This window comes from Pseudophryne corroboree, chromosome 1 (genome assembly GCF_028390025.1).
Source record: "Pseudophryne corroboree isolate aPseCor3 chromosome 1, aPseCor3.hap2, whole genome shotgun sequence".
Lineage (NCBI taxonomy): Eukaryota > Metazoa > Chordata > Amphibia > Anura > Myobatrachidae > Pseudophryne > Pseudophryne corroboree.
Window position 1 is genome coordinate 662,601,065 of NC_086444.1, and position 27,444 is coordinate 662,628,508.

At 44.6% G+C, this 27,444-nt stretch overlaps 1 protein-coding gene across 7 annotated transcripts in view; it reads right to left on the reverse strand.

Moving 5' to 3' along the window:
- The window catches only part of SHOC1 (shortage in chiasmata 1), a 642,525-nt gene that overhangs the window by 13,362 nt on the left and 601,719 nt on the right, over positions 1–27,444 (reverse strand). For all 7 annotated transcript variants that reach the window (XM_063914688.1, XM_063914690.1, XM_063914693.1 and 4 more), the window contains one exon: positions 10,304–10,453. In XM_063914688.1, coding sequence (XP_063770758.1) covers positions 10,304–10,453 — 150 coding nt within the window. The remainder of the gene's footprint in view (positions 1–10,303; positions 10,454–27,444) is intronic.

Below are 27,444 nucleotides of genomic sequence, written 5' to 3' on the forward strand. Positions count from 1 at the left end.
CTTCACCGCAAGAGATCCACCAGCTCCCTGCTGTGCTGTCAGTCAATTGCTCTCCAAGTGGCAACAAGTGGATTCCCGGAGGCCCATGAGAGGTTACCCTGTTTGTTCAGTGACTGCCTTGCTTCAATCACACAGCCTGTGGAAGTTTTTACTTAATCCTGGTCCTTGTTTACTTAGCTCTCACCTTAACCTATTCCTCACCATTGTTGTCTGCTGCAGCTTTTCACTGTGTTACGAGTATTATCTTCGCAACCTGCAAGTATTCCGTTCTGAATTGTATCTTCATTTTTGCATCATTCAAAGACAGCTCTACACAGTTCTTCAGTTCAGCCTTTAAGCATCGGTATCAAGTCTTCTCAGTTATTCATCTTTGTCTACAATATCCAGTTAACACTTTTTACAGTTTGGCACCAATCATTGCTTTATAATGGACAATTCTGCATTAATTTTCAGGCACGTTTTATCTTATTCATATGAACATTTCTTCAATGCATCTTTAATACTGATCCTGCTTATCTTTATGCCATTCATTGCAATACGTCAGTTTATATATGGTGACTAATGATTGTCATTTAACTCCTTATTGGAACTGTTGTCTATTAATAAATATATGAAACGGAGCTATCTTTGTCTGTTTTCACCATACTCCAGCACCTACACCTTCGGTTGGTCTAAATTTAACAAATCCACAAAATCAGTCGGTCCTGACAGTAAGCACTGGCCCCATGGATCTGTTGGGTGACCAAATCGCACGAGGTGGTGCTACGGCAAGTGTTCTTTTCCGTCTGGATAAGCAGGAGTCCATACAGACACAAATAGTTCAGTTTATGCAAACTATGGCAGATCGTCTGGATGATCTTCATACAGCTATAAGGACACCGCCATTTCAAGTTCCAACTCCAGTGGTATCTGCTTCCGCAACGTTTCCTCCAGTGACGGTGCCTATGTCTCGTCTGCAGTTACCTTCGCCAAGCAAGTCTGACGGGACTCCAAAGCTTTGCAGAGGATTTCTGAATCAATGCGAGATTCAGTTTGAACTGTTGTCTGCTAGTTTTCCATCAGCCCGTTCTAAGATCGCATATATCATTGCCCTCCTGTCCAGTCAGGCTTTAGAGTGGGCGTCGCCGCTGTGGGAGAAGGGAGACCCTATTCTTTCTATTTATAAGGAATTCGTATCATCTTTCCGGAAAATCTTCGATGAACCGGTCTTTGGAGAGTCTCCGTTTACGTCAAGGCTCACGTCCTGTTAGTCAATATATTATCCAATTTCGCACTTTGTTTTCAGAATTAAACTGCAATGCGGAGGCCCTGGTTGCAGCATTCTGGAATGGACTTTCAGATAGAATCAAGGATGATTTAACCATTCGTGATGTGCCAAGTAAGCTGGACGAATGAATTTCCATCTGCAATAAACTTGATCTACGTTTCAGAGAGAAATCCAAGGTTGAGCGATCTGATCCGCGTCTTAGACCCAGACCTCGGCAAGATCCTTCTTTGACTCAGTCTCCTGTGATGACAGAAGAGCCTATGCAGATCAGACGCTCTCGCCTTACGGAAGAGGAACAAATTTGTCGTCGACAGGGTAACCTCTGCATGTACTGTGGGTCCTCTGAATATTTCATTAAGTCTTGCAAACTCCGGCCAAGAAACTCTCGCTCCTAGTTTATACAAGAGAGGTTAAGCTAGGAGTTACCTTGGAATCACGTTCGGGAAAGGAGCCAACTTTGTCTGTTTCTTTAGAAGTTCCGAGATCTACAGCTACTGTTTCAGCTCGCTTAGATTCTGGTGCAGCCGAGAACTTCAACACTTCAGCCTTTGTCATACGGTCTAAAGTACAAATCGTGCCTTTGGAGGTTGCAGTTTCCATTACAGCGGTGGATGGAAGTCGAATTCCTGAGGGCATAATTACTCATCGAACCGTATGTCTTAAGATGAAAGTTGGTGTGCTTCATTCAGAATACATTTCTTTCCTCGTGATTCCCAAAGCCTCTCATGATGTGATACTTGGATTACCCTGGTTGCAGAAACATAATCCACAGCTCAGTTGGCGAACCATGGAGATTCTTTCGTGGGGTGAATACTGTACCAAGGATTGTTTAGCTTCAGTTAAACCCCTCCGGTCAATCGGTCTTCCTGAGTTACCTTTGGTCTACCAATCTTTTGTGGATGTCTTCAGTAAACAAACGGCTGACACCTTTCCCCCTCATCGCGAATGGGACTGCCCAATCGATTTGGTTCCGGGCAAAACACTTCCTAGGGGTCGAATTTATCCACTGTCCATTCCGTAGACACAAGCTATGTCTGATTATATACAAGAGAACTTATCCAAAGTGTTTATTAGACCATCTTCATCACCTGCAGGAGCCGGATTCTTTTTCGTTAAGAAGAAAGATGGTGACTTACGTCATAGATTATTGCGAACTTAATGAGATCACTGTGAAGAACAGGTACCCACTGCCCTTAATTCCAGAACTATTTGACCGGGTAAAGGGAGCTACAGTTTTTACGAAATTAGATCTTCGTGGAGCCTACAATTTAATTCGTATCCATGCAGGGGATAAATGGAAGACAGCCTTAAATAGCCAGGATGGGCATTACGAATACCTTGTAATGCCTTTTGGTCTTTGTAATGCCCCTGCAGATTTCCAAAGCTATGTGAACGAACTTTTTTGAGATCTTCTTTACAAGTGTCTAGTAGTGTACTTGGATGATATCTTAATATTCTCCAAGGATCTTAAGTCTCACCGTCTCCAAGTTAAAGAGGTACTGACCCGTCTAAGGAAGAATCGAGTATATTGTAAGTTGGAGAAGTGTAGATTTTAAGTATCTTCTATACCGTTCCTGGGTTATATCATTTCTGGATCAGAGCTACGTATGGATCCCGTTAAGGTACAAGCTATCCAAGACTGGTCCACTCTTATGACTCTTAAGTGGATTCAGCGATTCCTTGGTTTTGCCAATTTCTATAGGAAATTCATTAAAAATTATTCTATGTTGGTTGCTCCCATCACAGCTTTAAGGGAGCAAATCCTTCAAATTGGTCTCCTGAAGCAACTAAAGCCTTCTCTTAATTAAAGCAAGCTTTTGTTTCAGCTCCCATTCTTCGACAGCCAGATTTGAACCGTCCCTTTCTCGTGGAGGTAGACGCATCTACGGAAGCAGTGGGAGCCGTGTTGTCGCAAGTCTTTGAAGATAAAAAAGTCCAGCCCTGCGGATATTTCTCCCATAAGTTTCTACCGGATGAACGTAATTATGCTATTGGGGAGCAGGAATTACTTTCTATCAAATTGGCGTTTGAGGAGTGGAGGTACCTTTTAGAGGGAGCACAACATCCCATCACAGTATATACTGACCATAAGAATCTTCTTTATCTGCAGTCAGCTTAGTGTTTTAATCCACGACAAGCTCAATGGGCCCTTTTCTTCACCCAATTTAATTTTAAGCTCACCTTTCGTCCATGTTCTCAAAACAAAAAACTGGATGCCCTTACTCGGTCCTTCAGTTCTTCCGAATCAAATGATGCTACCAAGAATCAAGCCATCATGAATCCAACGTCCCTTTTAACGACTCAAACTTCTCCGATACCGATCCCTCCGCCTGGCAAAACTTTTGTCGCCCCAAATCTTCGAAAATGACTACTTACTTGGGCTCACTCTTCGTCTTTAATGGGTCATCCTGGGGTCTTAAAAACTCTTACATTTATTCAACAGTCTTTCTGGTGGCCACGTCTTAAAGCCGCGTTCAGGAGTTTATAGCAGCATGCCCTAAATACGCCCAACATAAGAATCCAAAAGGTTCTCCTCCAGGGTTGTTACATCCATTATCTATACGCAAATGTCCTTGGACTCATATCTCAATGGATTTCGTGACCGAGTTACCTCCATCAAAAGGGCGGAATACCATTTGGTTGGTAGTGGAACGATTTTCAAAAATGGTGCATTTTATTCCATTAACAGGATTACCATCAGCTCCTTCACTAGCCAGATTATTCATTTCTGAGATCTTTAAGTTGCACGGCCTTCCTCAAGAGGTCATTTCTGATCGTGGAACACAATTTGTAGCCAAGTTTGGGAGGTCACTTTGTTCTTCATTAAACATTAAGTTGAATTTCTCTTCTGCATATCATCCCCAGACAGATGGACAAACTGAAAGAGTAAATCAAGATCTTGAAACTTTCCTCCGGTTATACATATCTTCCCCACAGGATGATTGGATAGACTACCTTCCATTGGCAGAATTTGCTCATAATAATCTTTTTCATTCATCTTCAGAGTCTACACCGTGTTATACTAACTTTGGTTATCATACTCATGTGCCAGAGTTCCATCCTTTGCCAGCTCAGGAGGTCCCAGCGGCTGATCAAGTGCTTCAACGTTTGTCTAAAATCTGGAGTTGTGTGCGCAAATCGTTGATTAAATCTTCTGCTTGTTACAAATCTTTCGCAGATAGAAAATGTATGGCTGTACCTAACTACAAGGTAGGAGACCAAGTTTGGATTTCTACTCGCAATCTCAAGTTCAAAGTTCCGTTTGCTCCCAAGTTTATTGGTCCATTTCCCATAGAGAAGGTACTGAATCCTGTAGCATACAAAGTCAAGTTGCCACCTTCTTTTAAAATTCCTAACGCTTTTCATATATCTGTGCTGAAACCTTTGATCCTCAATAAGTTTCGTGCTGCCTTGCCCAAACCTCCTAAAATTCAATCTTTGCAGTATGAGTAATTTCAGTTTAAGGAGATTGTGGACTCACGACGATTATTTCACTCTTGGCCAGTGCTTTGTTGTAGCTACTCTGTACCCTAGCTCTTTGCTCTCCCTGTGGATTCTGTGTGATTCCAGTTGTCCTGATATCGCCTCCGCTCCCAGAGGTCTGCCTGCAGCCTTCACTACAAGAGATCCACCAGCTCCCTGCTGTGCTGTCAGTCAATCGCTCTCCAAGTGGCAACAAGTGGATTCCCAGAGGCCCGTGAGAGGTTACCCTGTTCGTTCAGTGACTGCCTTGCTTCAATCACACAGCCTGTGGAAGTTTCTACATAATCCTGGTCCTCATTTACTCTGCTCTCACCTTAACCCATTCCTCACCACTGTCATCTGCTGCAGCTTTTCACTGTGTTACGAGTATTCTCTTCACAACCTGCAAGTATTCCGTTCTGGATTGTATCTTCATTTTTGCATCATTCAAAGACAGCTCTACACAGTTCTTCAATTCAGCCTTTAATCATCGGTAACAAGTCTTCACAGTTATTCATCTATGTCTACAATATCCAGTTAACACTTCTTACAGTTTGGCACCAATCATTGCTTTATAATGAACAATTCTTCATTAATCTTCAGGCACGTTTTATCTTATTCATATGAACATTTCTTCAATGCATCTTTAATACTGATCCTGCTTATCTTTATGCCATTCATTGCAATACGTCAGTTTATATATGGTGACTAATGATTGTCATTTAACTCCTTATTGGAACTGTTGTCTATTAATAAATATATGAAACAGAGCTATCTTCGTCCTCCCTGTTTTCACCATACTCCAGCACCTACACCTTCGATTGGTATAAGGTTAAAGGATCCACAAAACCAGTCGGTCCTGACACCCTGTACAGCACAGGACAGCAACGCCCCTGTACATCACCCTAAACAGCAAAGGACACCCCAGAACAGCATCCCTGTACAGCACCCCTAACAGCACAGGACAGCACCCCTAAAGAGCACACACTGACCCCACCTGATGCCACCACTCACAGAGAGACACTCTCCAAGTCAGGAGTGAAAATGGCGGGAACACGCGGCTCCTTATATGGAATCCAAAATCCGCGAGAATCCGACAACGGGATGATGATGTTTTGCCTCGTTCTGGGATCCAAGTCTGGTGGGAAGTCCCGAGCCGGGTTTGGATCCCGGCTCGATCGGAAAGTTTGGGGGGATTCGGATCTCTGAGATCCCAACCCGCTCATCTCTACACACAACCATATGATTTTAGGGCATTGACGTCAGCCTGGACCCTCCTCCTCCTTCTTGTGCTCCCTTAAAAACAACTCCAGCACCATAAAATATAATTTAATCTTATCTTATTGTTTCAGCGTACAGTGTGTATGCCCGATATCATACAATATCGCATGGCAGTGCACATCGTACTAGTGTGTACATAGCCTAAGACTATAGACTAAACCTGAAATGTTGAAGGTATATACAGCACATAAAGATGTCTGAACCACTGCCAGTCTGTCCGGCTGCGGTGGCGGTGGAGGCTGTACAGGGCACAGGATGGCCATCGATCCCTGTGCTGCAACTGGCGTGGTGTGTGGGGGTGCCGGACATTAGGGTGTGCATGTTCACACCAGGCACCCCCCATGCGCACACCTATGGCCACACACCGTAATGCTTATTACATATTATGCCACACACCGTAATGCCCATTACACATTATTCCACACTCCGTAATGCCCATATTATACTACACACTGTAATACATATTACATATTATGCCACCCACAAATTATGCCCCAAAGTATGGAATCCCGATAGGGGTGAGTTTACTATGCTTACCCCTGTCTCCTACCCCTTAACCCTCCCTTCCTGCAGCATAACCCTAACCTCCCCCTTAGTGCCTAACCCTAACATCCCCCCAGAGGTACCTAAACCTAACCACCCCTGCCCAGCAACCCAACCCTAACCCTCCCCATTAGTGCCTAAACCTAACCTCCCCCTGGTGGTGCCTAACCTTAAACCCCCCACCCCTTCCTTCCCCGTCCAGAGCATAACCATAACCTCCGACCCCCACATCCTAACCGTAACCCCCCCCCGCCCCCCGGTGTCAGCTAAACCTAACTCCCCCCCCCCAGGCAATAACCTGAGTTGAGTGGCTATACTTACAACGTTCAGGATACTGGCGGCGGCGGTATCCTGACCATGTTGGGATTCCAATGTCGGGATTTGATGAATGTCAGGATTCCGGCGTCAGTATTTCGACAGCCGGGATCTTAAGCGCATCCCGTAAATGGAGAAGCAAATCATATGCAAGCAACTCTGCTTCATCCGTCCTTACATACACACTTTATTTTCACTTCATCACATTATGGGCCTGATTCTGAGGTGGGACTAAAGCAAAAAAGTGCAAGTAGCTGTGCACCTGGGCAAACTATGCTGCACTGTAAGGGGTGCAAATACATTGATTTTTTTGCATGCAGGGTAAATGTAGGTTGCTTTTTCATGTAGCCCATAAATGCCGCAAAACGTTATTTTTAAACTGCAATGTGGATTTCAGTTTGGACACGCCCCCTCCTAAATCTAACTCTGCACATTTTAAATCTGTCCCAGCTGCAGTGCAATATGGTCTTGCCCAGGTGCACTGTTACTTACTGTTTTTTGCTTTACTCCCACCTCAGAATCAAGGCTTAGGTGTTTAAATGTATGGTATAGTACCAATAGTGTATTATCCCACATTTGTCTGAGATAATTCTACATCATGAAGTAAAAGAGAGATCATCATTCACAGCACTGAAAGAGCAGTACTTGTATGTAAAAAAAAAAGCTGCCTTCCCCACCTGTCCTACCCAAGTTATGTGAAGCTGCTGGCTGTGGCTTTTTCATGAAACTGTTAAATTGTGTGTATGGTATTAGGCTATATAATGACGTAGCCAAGCTACACACTTCCATTCCCAGGAGAAGAAGATGCAACCCGTCCTCACCTCCAGCCTTCTAAAGCAGCCTTGGGGATGGAGTGGAAGATATGAGAGTGTGCTTAAGAGAGGAAGGGGGTGCCATCTAGGCTACTCTTAGTGCAGGGCCGGATCTAGGGGGGGGGGGGCGAAGGGGGCGACCGCCCCCCCCCCCCCCCCCCTAAAACAGTCATAGCCACACCTACTTTTGAGCAGAAGAGAGCTCTACGTGGAGAACCTGAGTCAGAACGATGTGCTGCAGCTTATACTACAGCAGCACAGAGGAGCCAGGACAGCAAGGGTTACAGAGCATTTGCCCCTCACTTGCTGGTGTGTGGGTACTAGGGCTAATAAATACAATTACCCCATAGCACAGTCACATGTACATAGACAATCACAAAGCTCTATCTCAGTCTCACTCAAAAAGTTCAGTCAGAATTGAGAGAGGAGGAGTTAGGATTGCAGATGGGAGGAGTCGGGACTGTAGAGGGAGGAGTCAAGATTAAACAGTAAACCGCCCCCCCCCCCCCCTAAAGAAAAGTCTAGATCCGTCCCTACCTTAGTGCTAGTGCTGGCCTTGGAAGCTGGACATTACTTGCCCCACCTATTACCCCGGATAAGTAATGGTAGTAATTGGCCCATTGCAGTATGCTGGGTGATTTTTTTTCTAGTCTAAATCAACCCCTTCCTGTACGGAGAGTCTTGTATAGCTCAATAGCTGGAGGGCATGCTGATTTTTGTAATGCCTTATTGGAGGATTTTGGGATGCATTCAGGTGTGTTGGATGCAAGTCTCTTTTGCTAGCCAAGCACAAATTATTACGTTTCAAATAACAAAGAGGAGCGCTATTTAAAATGTAACCAGTTAATTTTAATCACACATTAAATTGCAATGATTCAATCACTAAAAAATAGCATATAGAATATATAAAATAGACCAGTGTCAGTGGTTTAAGCTGATATACAGTCAGGTCCATAAATATTGGGACATCAACACAATTCTCATATTTTGGGCTCTATACACCACCACAATGGATTTGAAATGAAACAAACAAGACATGCTTTAACTGCAGACTTTCCGCTTTAATTTGAGGGTATTTACATCCAAATCAGGTGAACAGTGTAGGAATTACAACAGTTTCTATCTGTGCCTCCCACTTTTTAAGGGACCAAAAGTAATGGGACAATCGACTCAAAAGCTATTTCATGGACAGGAGTGGGCTATTCCCTCGTTATTTCATCATCAATTAAGCAGGTAAAAGGTCTGGAGTAGATTCCAGGTGTGACATTTGCATTTGGAATCTGTTGCTGTTGACTCTCAATATGAGATCAAAAGAGCTGCCACTATCAGTGAAGCAAGCCATCATTAGGCTGAAAAATCAAAACAAACCCATCAGAGAGATAGCAAAAACATTAGGTGTGGCCAAATCAACTGTTGTGTCGATGTCCCAATGTTTATGGACCTGACTGTAGGTGCAGATCTTTGTGTCTATAGAATGTAGCTGTCCATGATCTTTATTTGTATCAATTAGCTGTTTGTTTTCATTTAGTAGATACTTTGTAGCAGTCTTAGTTAAAGTGAAGTGTGAATAGATAAATCAAAGAAATATCAGAAAAACAGGCGCTACCCGAGCTGGTTTTCTAGCTGCTGTAGTAGGAGATAGTCACACTCTACAGGTTAAACAATAGGTAAATATGGATAGATAACAGCGCTCAATACTAATTCACAAATAATCAGATACACGTGTACCACACAGTAGTTATCAGTTAAAAAAAACATATTTAATACTGAAAACAGATATTAAAATAGAATGATTATGCACATAACACGTACATTATGAATTTAAAAATAAACTGCAATGATAGAATGCAAATTTCCTTGTACCCCCTTATTTGTGGTCTGTTTATGTGGGTTGTATGTAATAAGTCCTGGACTGAATATAAGCCAGATAGAAATATTGAATTTGGTCAAATGACCAGTGGCAAGTGTCCAATGGTGGAAATAGTTACCGGTCCAAAGGTAATTTAACAAGGTGAGTTCCAATTTTAGCTGCCTATAGACAGCAACGCGCATCAGGTATATACCTCTGTGGTCAGTGGGTTTGAAGTACGTCCTTTGTCCATTTGGACATTTCATCACGTGGATCTTCAATTGTGCACAGTTCCAGCTTCAAAGGTTAAGGGTCTCCCAACAATTGCGTCCAAACATCCGTTGGCATTCATCCGGATTATCGCTAAAATTGGAACTCACCCCCTATTTTACATTATTTTTTGCTGGCCCACTGCAGTGTGCTGGGGGAATTAGTTTTATTTCTTGAGTAATTTAAAGGAATCTATGATCACAGTGTATTATGGTCAGGCAGGTCATTACAGTAAGTGGAGTTAGTGGATATAATTTTACATGGACCTCATTTACACAGTGCACAATGATCAAAAATCGTAGCATAAAACCTTCTAGATTTCCGCCATGGCAGGTGGGTCGGAAGAGCTGAAGGTCAACATTGTGGCATTTGTAGAGGAGCAGAAGTTTGCATACATGTTAGGGCTGTTGCCAAAGACCTATGTGGACTTTGTGTGATTCATATTGGTTTTGGCATAACATGTACACATTAACAGATCAAACTGTCAGTGAATTCTCTCCATACCTTTAGGAATTTTGATGGCACTTCTGGTAACAGCTTTTTCAATTGGTCGTTGGTTGCTGACAGCAGCCACTGTAATGATACTCCCCTACAGAGCATTAGCTGAGCCACCATGGGATTAATACAAGGAAATGAAAGCAAAATGTTTTCTGCCTGGAAAATGAACAAGGATATTGGTAATGATTGCATATATTATAATATAAAACATTAAAGACCATTTTCAGTTTTGTCAATCAATAAATAAAACACAAACTAATTAATTACTAGTGTAGGTGATTTTCTGAGACAATGGGGCTGAGGAGAAGCCTCAGCACCAGATCCAGGGTCTATTCAGGTCCTGCACTGTGTGGGTCTAGAGAGCTCGGTTGGCCTTGAATTACCTCTCATATCATGAGGTTGTGTGAATATTTTGTCTGTATTGCATAAACCTTAATCCTTATGAAAAGATGACAGCGTCTACAAACTCCTCTGGTCCCCACACTATATCTTAGGAGTATTGATGGTACAGGAGTATTGTTCATACATGCCCTGGAAAACCCATGAGATCCTAGGAGAGAGTTTCTATGATGAATAGTCCAAATGACAGATTTGATATACCCGTTTACAGACTATTTTACGAGGCTTGTGTCTTGAGGAGATGTTGCTCCATTTGTCTTAATATACTATAGTATTGTGCCTTGTTATTCCTATTTGAGGTGATTTGTACCCTGGAGGAAGATTGTGGTTTGATCATTGGATAATAATTTCCTGGTGGACAGAGCTGGATTTAGACCTCATGGGGCCCTAGGCAAGACACTGGTTTGGGACCCCCTCCATAGACAATCCATAGCACCTTACTGTATTTCCATTACTGATTGCGAGCGGAATCATAGACGTACGTGGGTGCATATGTAGTGGATCGCGGCGCATGCACATACTACCAATAATCACTCAGTTGTATGAACATCTGCACTGTGTACAAATCTGAATCAGGGCCTAGGTCTATTGGAAGTAAATTTGAAACCTGTGTCACATTTAAAGTAAACCAACTGTCCACATACAGTGTATGAAACCATTCTGTGTCCCCAAACATTTCTCATCTTATCAAAAAACATTGCTTAACAACATTGTCACTAGTCGCTATAAGTCTATAGGCTGCATATTTAGGATTAGTGGTTCAGGACCTAGTATTTCTTGGACTAGACAGAATCTAGGTATATAGATGAGTGTGTAAAGGAGACTACAATTCCACTTTACACAGCAGTTATAAACTGTATACCCTGGGCCTGGACCTGAATCTACACCAGTGGCAAACGCAGGATTTGCATGGGGGGGTTTCCAGAACTGGGCGGAGCCAATCACGGGGGTGGGGACTGAGGTGACCCAGTATATGCTGGGTCCGTAAAACTAGTGTGTTTGTGTGTGTGTGTGTGTGTATATATATATATATATATCTATCTATCTACACATATATATACTGTATATATATATATATATATATATACATATATCTACACACACATATATATATATATATATATATACATACACACACACATACATATACACGGGTGGTCTTCAGTATGCCGGCGGTCGGGCTCCCGGCGACCAGCATACCGGCGCCGGGAGCCTGACCGCCGGCATACCGACACTTATTCTCTCTCGTGGGGGTCCACGACCCCCCTGGAGGGAGAATAGAATAGTGTGGCGCGCGTAGCGTGGCGAGCGCAGCGAGCCCGCAAGGGGATCGTTTGCGCTCGCCACACTGTTGGTAAGCCGGCGGCCGGCCTCCCGGCGCCGGTATGCTGGTCGCCGGGAGGCCAGCCACCGGGAGATCGTAGTGAACCCATATACACATATACATAGCATATTAAACATGCATACATATATATATATATATATATATACACACACACATACAGTACACATATATATACACACATGTATATATATATATCATATGTGTGTGTGTGTGTTTATATGTATGTATGTATGTATGTATATACATGTGTATATATGTAGGCACATGGATATATATGTACTATAATTAAAATAAAGTAAACTTTTATTGCACTTGCAAGTGCCACCAGGAAGACAGCAGGCTGCAGAGGACGCTAGACAGTCATTAATAATACTCATGCAGCTAAAAAAAAAAAAAAAAAAATTTTTTTTTTTTTTTTAGTGGAGGGGGGTTTCTGGGTACTCGGAAACCCCCCTGGGTGTGCCACTGTACACAAAGATATTTAGATCTGTAAATCCAGGATGCATTTCATCCCTACCCTAACTCGTCCCTAACCCCAAACTAACCCTAACCATAACTCCAATACCCTAACTCCAATCTCAATCTGCTAATCCCTATATAACCCTAATACCCTATCCCTAAGCCAAACCCCTAAACTAACCCTAATACCCTAACCCAAACCTCTACATTAACCCTAATACCCTAAACCTACATTTTTTCCCCTCACAGTTAGTACAATAAAGGTGGATGGCCCTCTCCCCAATGCTCCTTACATATAACCTGATCTGAGTGATAGGGATCAGAAGGGAGCTGTGAGGGGGACAGGGTGCCATGTGCCCACCAGGCCACGCTACTGCCAAGGGTCACGGGCCGGCCACCACCTTCCACTACACCAGCGGTGGCCCACCCGCGGCTCTCGAGATGCATGCGGCTCTTTCTATCTCCGCATGTGGTTTGTAAGCTCCCGTGGCGCCTCCCGTTGCCCTAGTCTGCAGTGCCCGGCGCCGGCCCGTGAGCCAATCAGAGCTTGCGGACCAGCAGCCATCAGGAGTCTTAGCTCCCGGTCCCACGAACTCTGATTGGCTCACGGACCGGTGCCTAATTAGAGAGAATCAATGCTGCCGGATAGTGGAGACTGAGGAGCAGGAGAGGCGCACTCTGTGCTCTCCTCCCCTCTCAAGCAGCAGACTGAGTAGAGCAGCAACGCGGCGTGAGCAGCACTTGGCACAGTGTGGGGACATGTGTATCTTACACTGGGGGCATATCTTGCACTGGGGGACGTGTATCTGGCACTGGGGGAATATCTGGCACTGGGGGCATATCTGGTACTGGGGGGGACATGTATCTGGCACTGGGGGCATATCTGGCACTAGGAAGATGTGTAGTAGGCAGTGGGGGCATATCTGGCACTGGGGAGACGTGTAACTGACTGTGGGGGCAAATTTGGCACTGGGGGCATATCTGGCACTGGGGGACATGCATATCTGGCACTGGGGAGACGTGTAGCTAGCAGTGGGGGCATATATGGCACTGGGGACATATTTGGCACTGGGGGCATATCTGGCACTGGGGGGAGATGTGTACCTGGCAGTAGGGGGACGTGTGTCTGGCAGTGGGGGCATATCTGGCACTGGGAGACATGTGTTTCTGGCACTGGGGGGCATATCTGGCACTGGGGGTACGTGTATCTGGCACTGGGGGCATATCTGGCACTGGGGGGACATGTGTTTCTGGCACTGGGGGCATATCTGGCATTAGGGGGAACGTGTATCTGGCACTGGGGGCATATCTGGCACTGGGGGGACATGTGTATCTTATACTGGGGGCATATCTGGCACTGGGGAGAAATGTATCTGGCAGTGGGGCATATTTGGCACTGGGGGCATATCTGACACTGGGGGGACATGTGTATCTGGCACTGGGGGGACGTGTGTCTGGCAGTGGGGATATATCTGGCACTGGGGGACATGTGTTTCTGGCACTGGGGGGACGTGTATCTGGCACTGGGAGCATATCTGGCACTGGGAGGACATGTGTTTCTGGCACTGGGGGTATATCTGCCACTGGGGAGAACGTGTATCTGGCACTGGGGGCATATCTGGCACTGGGGGGGCATGTGTATCTTACACTGGGGGCATATCTGGCACTGGGGAGATGTGTATCTGGCAGTGGGGCATATCTGGCACTGGGGAGATGTGTATTTGGCAGTGGGGGCATATCGAGCACTATGGGGACATATATGTACTGTATCTGGCACTGTGGGGGCATATACTGTATGTATCTGGCACTGTGGAGGAATATATGTATCTGGCACTGTGGAGGAATATATGTATCTGGCACTGTGGGGACACATATGTATCTGGCATTGTGGGGACATATATGTATCTGGCACAGTGGGGGCATATATGTATTTGGCACTGTGGAGGCACCCATTTTTTGGTGTTTTTATATGTATGTGGCACTGTACAGGGGCTTTATTTGTATGTGGCATTGTACAACATGACTACAAATGGGGTTATGACACAAGATCATACTCCTACAAACGTCAAACCGAAAGGTGTGTGCATAAAAATGGGGTGTGGCTTTGTGATAACGATGCCATTCCCTCATTTTTGCTTGCGCGCCTTCGGCGTGTGCATGATAGTGGCTCTTACCCTTGACTACAGATCTTTTCTGGCTCTTTGCCACTGACTGGTTGGCCAAGCCTGCACTACACAGCTCTGCTGAAGCCGAGGCCACACTGACAAATTTATAATACAGTATCTTTGGGATAATTTACACCAGGCCTAATTTTTTTTATTAATAAATATTTTTTAAACAAAAATACCTAAGATGGCACCATTACTTATGCGCCAGTGCTCTGGACTTGCCCCCCAGGCTAAAAGTTGTCAGCCCCTGTGGACAGGACTACCTTACATTACACGTATATTACAAGTAATTAACATGCACACAACGGGACTCTGGGGAACATTTTGGACTGGACGTATTTCTTTGTGGGGCCTGTCCAAGGGCCCCTTGGGACCCATGGGCCCTAGGCGGGTGCCTAGGTTGCCTTGTGGGAAATCTGGGTCTGCTAGTGGACATAAAATATCAACATGCCTGAAAAACCTACATAAGCCTCATTTCTGTGTTCAAAAAACAGTAGTAAACTAAGATTCCCGCTGTTTAGCCCTGAACTGCGCACTCAGCGAAGCCTTCCATGCACTGACAGGTTCCGTCAGGTGAAAGAGTCAAGGGTATGCGCAAACTGTCTGAAGCGCATGCACATGACTTAGCAGTCCATCGCTGGCAGTGGTGGGCTGCCAGCAATATCGAGAAATATGCCGCCGAGAAGTAGGACATCACTGACCTCACCAGAGAGGTAAGTAATGTTAAATACCAGCGGCATATTCATTAGTATCACCTTGATATTCCAATGATATTCCAATGGTATTAACTTTCGTGGGTAAATGGGGCTCTAGGGGTGTGTACACACGGTGAGATATTTTCTTTCAATTTTGGCTATATAGTCAAAATCGCAAGAAAAGTTAGTGCAGATCGCAAGGTGAAAGTCACCTTGCGATCCCGATTCGTTCCCGATGCGCGGTCCCGCCAGGTCGGCATCGCAAGAAAAGATAGACTGTGCAGGCAAGTCAATCCTTGCTAGATCGGTGTACTATCTAGTTCATCTCACATGTCAATGACATCTCACATAAGCCAAAATCTCACATAAGCCAAAATCGTAAGCACACATAGTCCATATCTCAAGAAAAGTTAGTCAAAATCTGTGCTAGCTGGGCTCCGGGGAGTTCAAGGGAAATCGCAAGTGAAAATCGGGCATAGCAAGGATCTCACCGTGTGTACACACCCTAAGGTTGAACTGGTGAAAGCTTTTTCATTATTTATACTGTATAACACTATGTCGAATTTACACTTTATTAGAGGGGTATCCGGACTCCAGGTCGACAACAAAAAGGTCGACACACCTTAGGTCGACGCCAATTGGTCGACACACCTTAGGTCGACGTGGACAAAAGGTCGACAGGAACAAGGTCGACATGGAAAAAGGTCGACATGAGTTTTTCACAATTTTTTTCTTTTTTGGAACCTTATCATACTTAACGATCCACGTGGACTACGATTGGAACGGTAATCTGTGCCGAGTGAAGCGGAGCGAAGGCACCATGCCCGAAGCATGGCGAGCGAAGCGAGCCATGCGAGGGGACTCGGTGCACTAATTGGGGTTCCCGGTCACTCTACGAAGAAAACGACACAAAAAAAAACACATAAAAAACTCATGTCAACCTTTTTCCATGTCGACCTTGTTCCTGTCGACCTTTTGTCCATGTCGACCTAAGGTGTGTCGACCAATTGAAGTCGACCTAAGGTGTGTCGACCTTTTTGTCGTCGACCTGGAGTCCCAGACCCATTAGAGGTACTTGGAGATTACTCCTGTGAAATACTTTCGTTATACAGGTTGAGTATCCCTTATCCAAAATGCTTGGGACCAGAGGTATTTTGGATATCGGATTTTTCCGTATTTTGGAATAATTGCATGCCATAATGAGATATCATGGTGATGGGACCTAAGTCTAAGCACAGAATGCATTTATGTTTCATATACACCTTATACACACAGCCTAAAAGGTAATTTTAGCCAATATTTTTAATAACTTTGTGCATTAAACAAAGTGTGTGTACATTCACACAATTCATTTATGTTTCATATACACCTTTTACACACAGCCTGAAGGTCATTTAATACAATATTTTTAATAACTTTGTGTATTAAACAAAGTTTGTGTACATTGAGCCATCAGAAAACAAAGGTTTCACTATTTCAATCTCACTCAAAAAATTCTGTATTTCGGAATATTCCGTGTTTCAGAATATTTGGATATGGGATACTCAACCTGTAACAAGATGGTATATTATTAAACTTATTGAATATTATCACATTGTATATTAATATTCAAAATATAGGAACAGCATCAGCAATCCTAGATCTGCAGCCAGAATGTTTTCAAGTGGTACCCAACCATAAAATATAAAGTGCAAACAATATTAGAAAAACATTAACGGTGCTATTATTTTAAAGAAAACAGTGGTCAGGGGTGTGTGGCCTAGCTGCTGAGGGGAAAAGACACGTTTTATCCCGAGCTCCGTCTTCCAGGAGAATCTACTGCATCTAATATCCTTCCCCTTAATTCACTGCCCACATCTGCCTCCAGCCTTACTCCTGGGATACCCACTGGGGGAGTTGATTGCCTGCTGCGGAGTCGGGGAGCATTTCCTGGAGCTCCCACGTACTGCGGCCTATTTGGACCCCTCAGACCGGGGCCTCGATTTGGAGCCCAGGCCGGCGCCCTGCACACTACGGAACAGAAGCTGAGCCAGCCCTAAGTGCCCGGACCGCCGCCGGACCTGCCGCTACAGTCCCCACCGCTGCCTCTGCTCACCTGCTTCACCCGAACGGGACGGGGCGCGTGCGGCGGCTGACGCCCGGCAGCCTTAGCAACGGGAGCCCAGCGCTCACTTCCCCTCATGCTGTACTGCCTGCACGAGGGGACGGCTGATCAGGCCCGCTACAATACCACGGGATATCCGGTCTCCACTGTCTGCCCACCACTGCTGAAAAGCCTGCAAGTGCACCCCTGGCTCCCTGTAACTCCACTGGGCTGGTGAGTGATTCTACAGGGGAATTTGCTACCATCCTCCAGTTTGCACTCAATTACCACTGCCTCTACTGGTGCCCCGGTTTTTTAGCATTAGAGCGACATCTAATGCTTTTTTTTTTTTTTTTTTTTTTCTTAGCAGGAGCTGGAAGCCGAGTGAAAAGGAGGAGCAGTGAGCTGGAACAACTGCAACTGCTAAGTGGAGTATAGGTGCCGCAGGAGAGAGTACTACGGCTGCATGAAAGTGAAGGACCAAGAACCGCACAAAGATAGATAAGTATAAGCCAGCTTAATTATTGTATAAGTGATATTGCTTGTCTTCTATTTTTTATTTTTTCTGCTTTTTCTTTGAGTGTAACAGGGAGTTAGACCTTGCAGACAATATGGGAGGGGCTGTGATTGAGGACCTCACTAAGTGCATGTCGTGCAAGATGTATGCACACCTGGAGCTACCGGCCCAGTGTGAATACATCTGCACGAGGTGTGTGCGAACGGTTGCCCTGGAAGCCCAGGTAACTGATCTAGAGCAAACCGTTACGCGACTGAGGGAGATTCACAATCTCGAGCGTAGTTTAGACAGAACGGTGGAGGAGTTGCGGGAGGGGTCACTGGTAGAAGAGGATGATGATCAGGTAGCCAGTTGGGTCACAGTTAGAAGGAAGAAAAAGAGGGGGAGGCACGACATCTCCGAACTATCAAACCCGAACAAATTTGCCCGATTGGACGAGGAATCGGAGGATGATAGTGAAGAAATGATGGTGCCGGAGGAGACTGCTCCCTCTAGCATCCAGAGGTGCGGTCCCTCTGGCGCGGTTGGGATAAAAGATAGAGAGGTACCTAGTCAAATGGTGGTGGTAGGGGATTCTATCATCAGGAAGGCAGATAGGGCAATCTGCTACCGGGACCGTGATCGCCGTACAGTCTGTTGTCTCCCGGGTGCTCGGGTACGGCACATCGCGGACCGGGTAGATAGATTGTTGGGAGGGGCTGGCAAAGACCCGGCGGTCTTGGTGCACGTTGGCACCAATGACAAAGTTAGCGGAAGGTGGGATGTCCTTAAGAAAGACTATAGGGACTTAGGAAAGAAACTGAAGGCAATGACATCTAAGGTAATATTCTCAGAATTATTACCCGTGCCACGCGCTAGTCCAGGGAGGCACTGGGAGATTAGGGAGGTAAATGTGTGGCTTAGGGATTGGTGCAGGAAAGAGGGGTTTGTGTTCCTGGAACACTGGGCGGACTTCTCAGTCAGGCGCCATCTCTTTTGTCGTGACGGATTGCACCTGACTGAGGAGGGGGCAGCGGTGCTGGGGGGAAGGATGGTTAGAAGGTTGGAGGAGATTTTAAACTAGGAGCCTGGGGGGAGGGTTTAGCTAGAAACTACGGGTCATGCAGTGAGAATAGTGGGGATGGCGGTAGTAAACGAAATGGGGGAGAAGTTGGGGGGAGGGTAAGAGCAGGCAGTAAGGTTACTAACATGGGTACTAAAAGGGATTTTACCAAAGCACTAACCAATGACGATTACAGGTCATCCTTGCCACATAAGGTGAAAGATGTCCCTAACGCAAGGGAAAATACTTATCTTAGTTGTATGTATGTAAACGCCAGAAGCATTACTGGTAAAAAGGGTGAACTAGAAATACTTGCAGCAAGCAAACAGTATGATACTATAGGCATTACTGAAACTCGGTGGGATGAATCTCATGATTGGACAGTCAATCTAGAGGGCTATACACTGTTTAGGAGAGACAGACTAAATAAAAAGGGTGGAGGGGTGTGTCTGTACGTAAAGCCGTTTTTAAAACCTAATATATGGGAAGATATTCAGGAGGGGACTGTAGACACTGTTGAGACATTATGGGTAGAAATTGCATGCGGGGAAAAAGGAACAAAAAAGTTAGTATTGGGTGTATGCTATAGGCCGCCTGGTATCAACGCATCTGATGATGAATTGTTACTAAAGCAAATTGAAAAAGCAGCAGGAGTAGGAGACATAGTAGTGATGGGAGATTTTAACTATCCAGAGATAAACTGGAAAAACGATTCATGTGATACTGCTAGGGGCAGTATGTTTTTAAACACACTAAATGATAACTACCTAGTCCAACTAATTGAGGAATCAACTAGGTACAATGCAATCTTAGACCTGGTATTAACAAACAATCAGGATTTGGTATCGGGTATTATAGTAGGGGAACCCATAGGAAACAGCGACCACAATATGGTCACATTCAATATCAGTTTCTACAAACAGCCCTATACTGGCTCAACTAGGACTTTAAACTTTAGCAAAGCAAATTTTGAAAAGATGAGGGTATTTTTCAGGGATATTGAATGGGAAGGTTTGTTTTTAGGAAAAAATACTACGGAGAAATGGGAGGTACTAAAATTCCTGCTAGCTAAAAATACACTCAAATATATTCCTATGAGTAGCAAAAAAGGGAATAAAAATCATAAACCGATGTGGCTTAACAAAAAGATTAGGGAACTTATGGGCAAGAAAAGGCGAGCATTTAAAAAATACAAATCTGACGGGGAAGCAGAGTCATTTCAGCACTATAAGGAATGTAACAAAAATTGCAAAAAGGAAATAAGAGCGGCTAAAGTAGAAACTGAAAAACTAGTAGCAAAGGAAAGCAAAGCGAATCCCAAAAAATTCTTTAAATACATTAATAGCAAGAGATTAAAAAAGGAGAGTATAGGCCCTTTGAAAGACAAGTTGGGAGTCTTAAGCAAAAATGATAATGACATAGCGGACACACTAAATGAGTTTTTTTCAACAGTATTCACTAGAGAGGACCCAATTCAGGGACTGGCACACAATCTCAATAATGAGAATATCACACTGATAGGTACTTATTTAAGCAAGGAAGTAGTCTGTGACCGATTAAAACATTTAAAGATTAATAAATCACCAGGGCCCGATGGTATTCATCCAAGGGTTCTAATGGAGCTTCACTCTGAACTGGCAAAACCGCTATCTTTGATCTTTGAGGATTCAGTTATATCAGGTATGGTTCCCAAAGACTGGCGTATAGCGGAAGTAGTGCCTATATTCAAAAAGGGAAGTAAAGCTGAACCAGGTAATTATAGACCAGTTAGTCTTACATCTATAGTGGGGAAAGTATTGGAAGGTATTCTAAGAGATAGTATTCAGAAGTTCCTTGAAACCAATAAGGTCATTAAAAGGAATCAACATGGGTTTATGAAGGACAGATCCTGTCAAACCAACTTACTTGGCTTTTATGAAACAGTAAGCGCAAACCTAGATCAGGGTAAAGACGTGGATGTAATCTTTTTAGACTTTGCCAAAGCGTTCGATACTGTACCACACATGAGACTTATATACAAGCTACAAGAATCAGGGCTAGGAAGCACAATATGCACTTGGGTCAAAAACTGGTTAGATAATAGGAAGCAGCGCGTTGTGGTTAATGGATCTTTTTCAACTTGGACTGAAGTGCTAAGTGGTGTGCCGTAAGGCTCAGTATTAGGACCGCTATTGTTCAATATTTTCATTAACGACCTAACAGAAGGTCTAGAGAGCATGGTGTCAATTTTTGCAGATGATACCAAATTGTGTAAGGCTATAAATACAGAGGAGGATGCCGAGTCTCTTCAGAACGACTTAGTTAAATTAGAAGCATGGGCAGCCAAATGGAGAATGTGCTTCAACACAGACAAGTGTAAGGTAATGCACTGTGGTAACAAGAACAAAAATTACACCTACCTACTAAATGGGGTAAAATTAGGGGATTCTGTACTGGAAAAGGACTTAGGTGTCCTCATAGATAGCAAGCTAAGCAGTAGTACCCAAAGTAGGACTGCAGCAAAGAAGGCTAATAAGATATTAGCATGCATAAAACGGGGTATTGATGCTAGGGACGAGAGTATTATACTCCCGTTATATAAATCACTAGTGAGGCCACACCTTGAATACTGTGTACAGTTCTGGGCACCGTACTACAAAAAGGATATCCTGGAGCTTGAAAAGGTACAGAGGAGGGCGACCAAACTAATTAAGGGCATGGAGACGATGGAATACAAGGAAAGGCTTGAAAGACTAGGCATGTTTACATTGGAAAAGCGGAGACTAAGAGGGGATATGATCAACATCTACAAATATATAAGGGGACAATACACAGAGCTTGCGCGGGACCTGTTTTTGGTTAGATCAACACAGAGGACTCGTGGACACTGGCTCAGGTTAGAGGAGAGGAGATTCCGCACAATACGGCGTAAAGGCTTTTTCACGGTAAGGACAATACGTGTTTGGAATTCCCTGCCCGAGGGAGTTGTAATGGCGGAATCTGTCAACACCTTTAAAAATGGGTTAGATAAATTCCTATTGGATAAGGATATCCAGGGGTATGGTGCATAGTCATGCATTATAGTTACTATAAATAGGGATAAAATGCAATGGCTGACAGCAGCATCAGTCAGAAATTTTAGTCAAATCATCTTGCATAGGACACCACAAATAGGTTGAACTCGATGGACAATTGTCTTTTTTCAACCTCAGATACTATGTTACTATGTTACTATGTTACTGCCGGGGTTTACCGCCTACCCCAACTGAGGGCTCTGCCGTGACCCTAATTCAGCTACAGCGTGCTGCTGGAATCACGCTTTTCTAATACGGTGTCCCCTCTAGCCCGCATGATGATGATGTTGCTGCTCCCCTAACTCACTAGATGGCCTGACCCGATTAAGGGCTTAACTGCACGTCTTTTTAGCTGATGCCTATTGATCTCACTACGATTGTTCTTGTGTACCTGTACCTACTCTACCCTACTGCCAGGGGAAGCTCCACAATATCAGCTTAGTCCTGCTACTTTTCAACACCCTGCTCTGGTGTATGGTCCTTTACACAGTATGCCACAGAAGTGCCGGAAGGCCCCTGCTCCATTCAAACCCAGTATCATCAGAGCGTGGGAAAAAGCCGGTTCTCTCCCGAAACATCCTCCTGTAGCGGAAGATATCTCAACCATGGCCGGCCCAACACCATCCGTCGATTCTCCTCTGTCGGCTAACGATGTGATCTCTATTGTCACCAAGATGATCCAATCAGAGATGAGATCTGCCCTTGCGGACTTTAAGGCTGAGCTTGCTGATCTCGGTTCCAGAACGGACACTCTTGAACAGAAAGTAGATGAAATCTGCCAGTATCAGAGCATGATGGACCAAGAATTCACTGATCTCCGGGCTGACTTAGAGTCATATAAGGATCATCTCGAGGACATTGAAAATCGGAATCGGAGGGTTAATATCCGCATACGTAACATCCTGGAAACAGAAACTGCCGACTCTCTTCCTGCCTATTTAGAGGGCCTTTTCCTACACCTAGCTCCTGACTTTCCTGTTGCTCACCTACATCTGGACCGGGCTCATAGAGCCCTTCGCCCCAAACCAACCCCGACTCAACCTCCACGGGACGTCATTCTTCGCTTTCATTACTTTAAAGCAAAAGAGCAGGTCATGGCCGCCGTAAGAGGACTTACTACGATTTCCTTCTGAATGTCACCAAGACTTTGAGGACCCACTCTATCAAATATAAGTGGGGCTTCCCTTTCCAGCTTTTGGTCACAAGAAATGGTACAACTCATGCTATCAAGACTCCAGCTCAAGGTTATGACCTAATGAAATTGTTTGGTCTCCTAGACGACATCCCGGAACTATGTCGACAACAATCTGCTCCAACACACAAACCCGTGCCGCTGTCCCATGACTGGTCCACGGCCTAATTGTTATGTTGTTCCGGACAGTTAAATGTTGCTTTTTCCTTAATATTCTCTCTTTTAGGCAGTTTGGACACCCTTTGCTTATATGCCGGATTCCCTTATTGGGGCATTCCTACCCTTATGCTAAACAGAACACCTTATTTTATCCTACAGTTTTTCACCATTTGATTAATGTTTATTCTTCTGTCTTTATTGCATGTGACTAAGCCGGCTCCCTGTTCTTATTTTTACTCACCCTTTGCATTGACTGAGCCAGCTCCCTGTTCTTACTTACTCTTTCTTTCTTTGTTAGGTCATCTCATTTCCACGATTACCTTATATGTTCAATTTACTTCTCCTGTTAAACATTTTGTTGCTCTTACTCACCCACGTCTCCAGAAGACGGATGTGTCTTAGTGACATTCTCTCTTTTCTCCACGGACCTATCCCCGCTATAGGTGTAGGCCAGCTCTTTTCTTTTCTAGCTCTTCACTCATCTTTCCTTTTCACTGGCCTCCCTGATGGCCTTCTTCCCTGCCCTTTACGCCAGTCGAGGTGTAGCCCTTACTGAGCTCATTTTACTTTGACCCACCATGAAGCTGACAGTTCTGACTCTTAATGTGAACGGCCTCAACTCCCCCACCAAAAGAGCTATGGCTATTCAATATTTTCACAGACGTAAATCTAATATAATTATGCTGCAAGAAACCCATCTCAAAATCCCTCATCCCTCTCTCACGTCCAAAATATATCCCACAGTTTATCACTCTTCCATGAATGCTAAACGTCGGGGCACCGCGATATTGATTCACCATAATACACCTATCACTGTAAGCGATACTATCTCTGACTTACAGGGCCGCTTTCTTATTCTTACAGGAATGTACAAACAAGACCGAATCACTTTAGCCTCAGTTTATGCTCCTAATGGGCAACAGGGATCTTTATACGCCACCTTCTTCAATCGTCTTGCTCAATTACACCGGGGAATCACTATTGTCGGGGGAGATTTTAATACTATCTTGGACCCCAATCTCGACAGATCTCACTCCCTCGCTACTCCCTCCCGACACGCCAAAATATCTAAATCACTTCTCTCACAATTAGCTCTCCATGACCTATATGATGCCTGGAGAATACTGTACCCCGCTGCGAGAGGCTACACACATTATTCTCCCCCTCATGGCCTACACACCCGCATAGATTACTTCTTTACTGATCGTGCTACCTCCCAAATCCTCCTCGGTGCACATAACCTCCCTATTCCCTGGTCTGATCATCTGGCTGTGGAATTGGAAATCTCTGCTCACGTAAGCCCACGCTCTACCCGTCACTGGCGACTTAACAAATCCCTCCTCTTAAAACAATCCAATATTGAGGCCCTTACAAAAGCTCTCACAGAATTTTTCACTTTCAATGCCACCACTGATATCCCCCCACCCACTCTATGGGAAGCTCATAAGGCTACTCTTCGGGGTGCCCTTATTAGCCTGGCGGCAAAGTTTAAGAAGGCAGAAACAGCTCGTATACTGGAACTTGAAAACTCACTAGCCTCTTTAACAGACCTTCACCATAGATACCCCAAAAGGCGTACTTATTTAAAAATCCTTGCTGTTAAGGGTCAATTATCGCAAAATTTTGTCAAAGAAAGCAGCACAGACCCTTTTGTGGGTGTGACAAACTTTTTATGAAAAATCTGACAAAGCTGATACCCTATTAGCCCGTAAACTCCGTGCTAAACGCACTCGCAATCGCATCCACAAATTGAATTGTCTTAATGGCACTACCACCCATGATCCTCAAGTGATGACCTGTCAGTTCCGTCAATTTTATGAATCTCTTTACAATCTCTCTCTCAAGTCTGCTGCCCCGCCCCCAGATCTTGCCTGACTCACCCGATACTTAAACTCCTGCTCTCTACCCACACTGACCACGACTCAACTCCAATCCCTTAACTCAGTGATCACTGATGAGGAAATTCGAATAGCTATTAAGTCGTTACGCCGCTCAGCTGCACCAGGCCTTGACGGCTTCACTGCTCTTTATTATAAGAAATTTACTGACTCACTACTTCCCATGCTACGCCCCCTTTTCAACTCGTTATTGGAGGGCGGATCGCTCGATGACACCACCACCAGGGCCAACATTATCGTTATCCCAAAACCGCAGAGGGACCCTACAGAAATGGGTAATTACAGGCCAATCTCTCTTCTTAACGTTGATTTGAAGCTTTTTGCTAAAATTCTAGCCATGCGACTATCCCCTCTATTACCATCTTTGGTCCATCCGGATCAGGTGGGCTTCATTCCCGATAGACAGGCCTCCGACAACACGAGACGGTTAATAAATCTCATCCACGTAGCGTCAACCCGCTCGCTGTCGACCCTGGTGGTGGCGCTTGATGCTGAAAAGGCCTTTGACAGGGTTGCCTGGCCATTTTTGCAACAAACCTTATGTAACATGGGATTTCAGGGTGCCTTTCTTCACGGGATTAACTCTCTTTATCATAACCCATCTGCATCCGTACTAGTAAATGGCCTCTCCTCCGAACCCTTCCAAATTCATAACGGTACCCGGCAGGGTTGTCCCCTCTCCCCTCTTTTGTTTGCCCTGATTATGGAAGCCCTAGCTGCGAAGATTAGACTCAATGATAACATCACAGGTATCACGGTGGGACACTCGGACCATAAGATAGTGCTATATGCGGATGATGTGATATTGACATTGGCCAACCCTACTGTCTCCCTTCCGGCTCTATTCGCCGAAGCTCGCTCTTATGGCCACTACTCGAATTATAACATCAATGAAGATAAAACAGAATTTTTAGATATCAACATCCCACACTCAGACCTTTCACTGCTACAAATTGAATTTCCTTTTCACTGGCAGCCCGAAAAACTTAAATATTTGGGAGTTTATCTCACTAAATCATATCACCGGCTTTACGCTGCTAATTTCCCGAGATTGCTGGCATCTATCAAATCGAACTTATCAGTCTGGAACAAACAATATATATCATGGTTCGGTCGCACAGCGGCAGTGAAAATGAATGTCTTACCCCGTTTATTGTATATTTGGCAGACACTCCCAATACATATATCCATGTCAACGCTTAAGAATTTACAATGGGACATATCGAATTTTATATGGGCAGATAAGAAGCCGAGAGTTAAAATACGAATATTGGAAAAACATCAAACTTCTGGGGGTGTGGGCATCCCTGATCTCATTAAATATTATCGAGCTGTCCACTTAACTCCCTGCATTCATTGGCATGCCCCCCCAGCTCAGAAAGTGTGGACATATATTGAAGCCCACACACTGTCAGTCTATTCTCCTTCTACCCTCTTATGGTGTTCCCGTGCACATCGCCCACCGATTGCCACCCTCTTACCTACAATACGATTCACACTATCCATCTGGGACTTCTGCACACGCTTCTATAAACTTCGCTCATTACACCCACTATTAGCCCCATTGTGGAACAATCCTGCCTTCATCCCCGGTATAGCTCACCTTCAATTCCCACTATGGACTGCTCATAATCTTCTATTTCCTTTGGACATAGCCCCTTTACATTCCTTTCCTGACTTTGCTACCATACAATCTCGCTTTAACCTCCCTCATAGAGTTTTTTACCAGTTTTTACAAATTCGACATTTTTACTACTCACTTGAACGCCCCACCCCAGGCACGCCCATAACTCCTGTTACAGCTATTGAATCCCTCTGTCGCTCCCACCAATCGTCTAAAGGACTCATATCAGCAATCTATCAAATTCTATTATCCCACAATCAACCCCCTAAAGAAGCACATGAGATAGCCTGGGAGGATGACATTGGGGAAGTTCTCAATCTTAACGAATGGTTTCAAATTAGGCTAGCAATATCGAAATGCTCGATATCGGTACGTATTAAAGAAAATGCTTATAAGCTCTATACTCGCTGGTACCTAGTCCCAACTCGACTCCGTATTATTTACCCTGATACGTCAGACCTTTGTTGGCGCCAATGTGGCCAACAGGGGACTTTCTTGCACGTCTGGTGGACA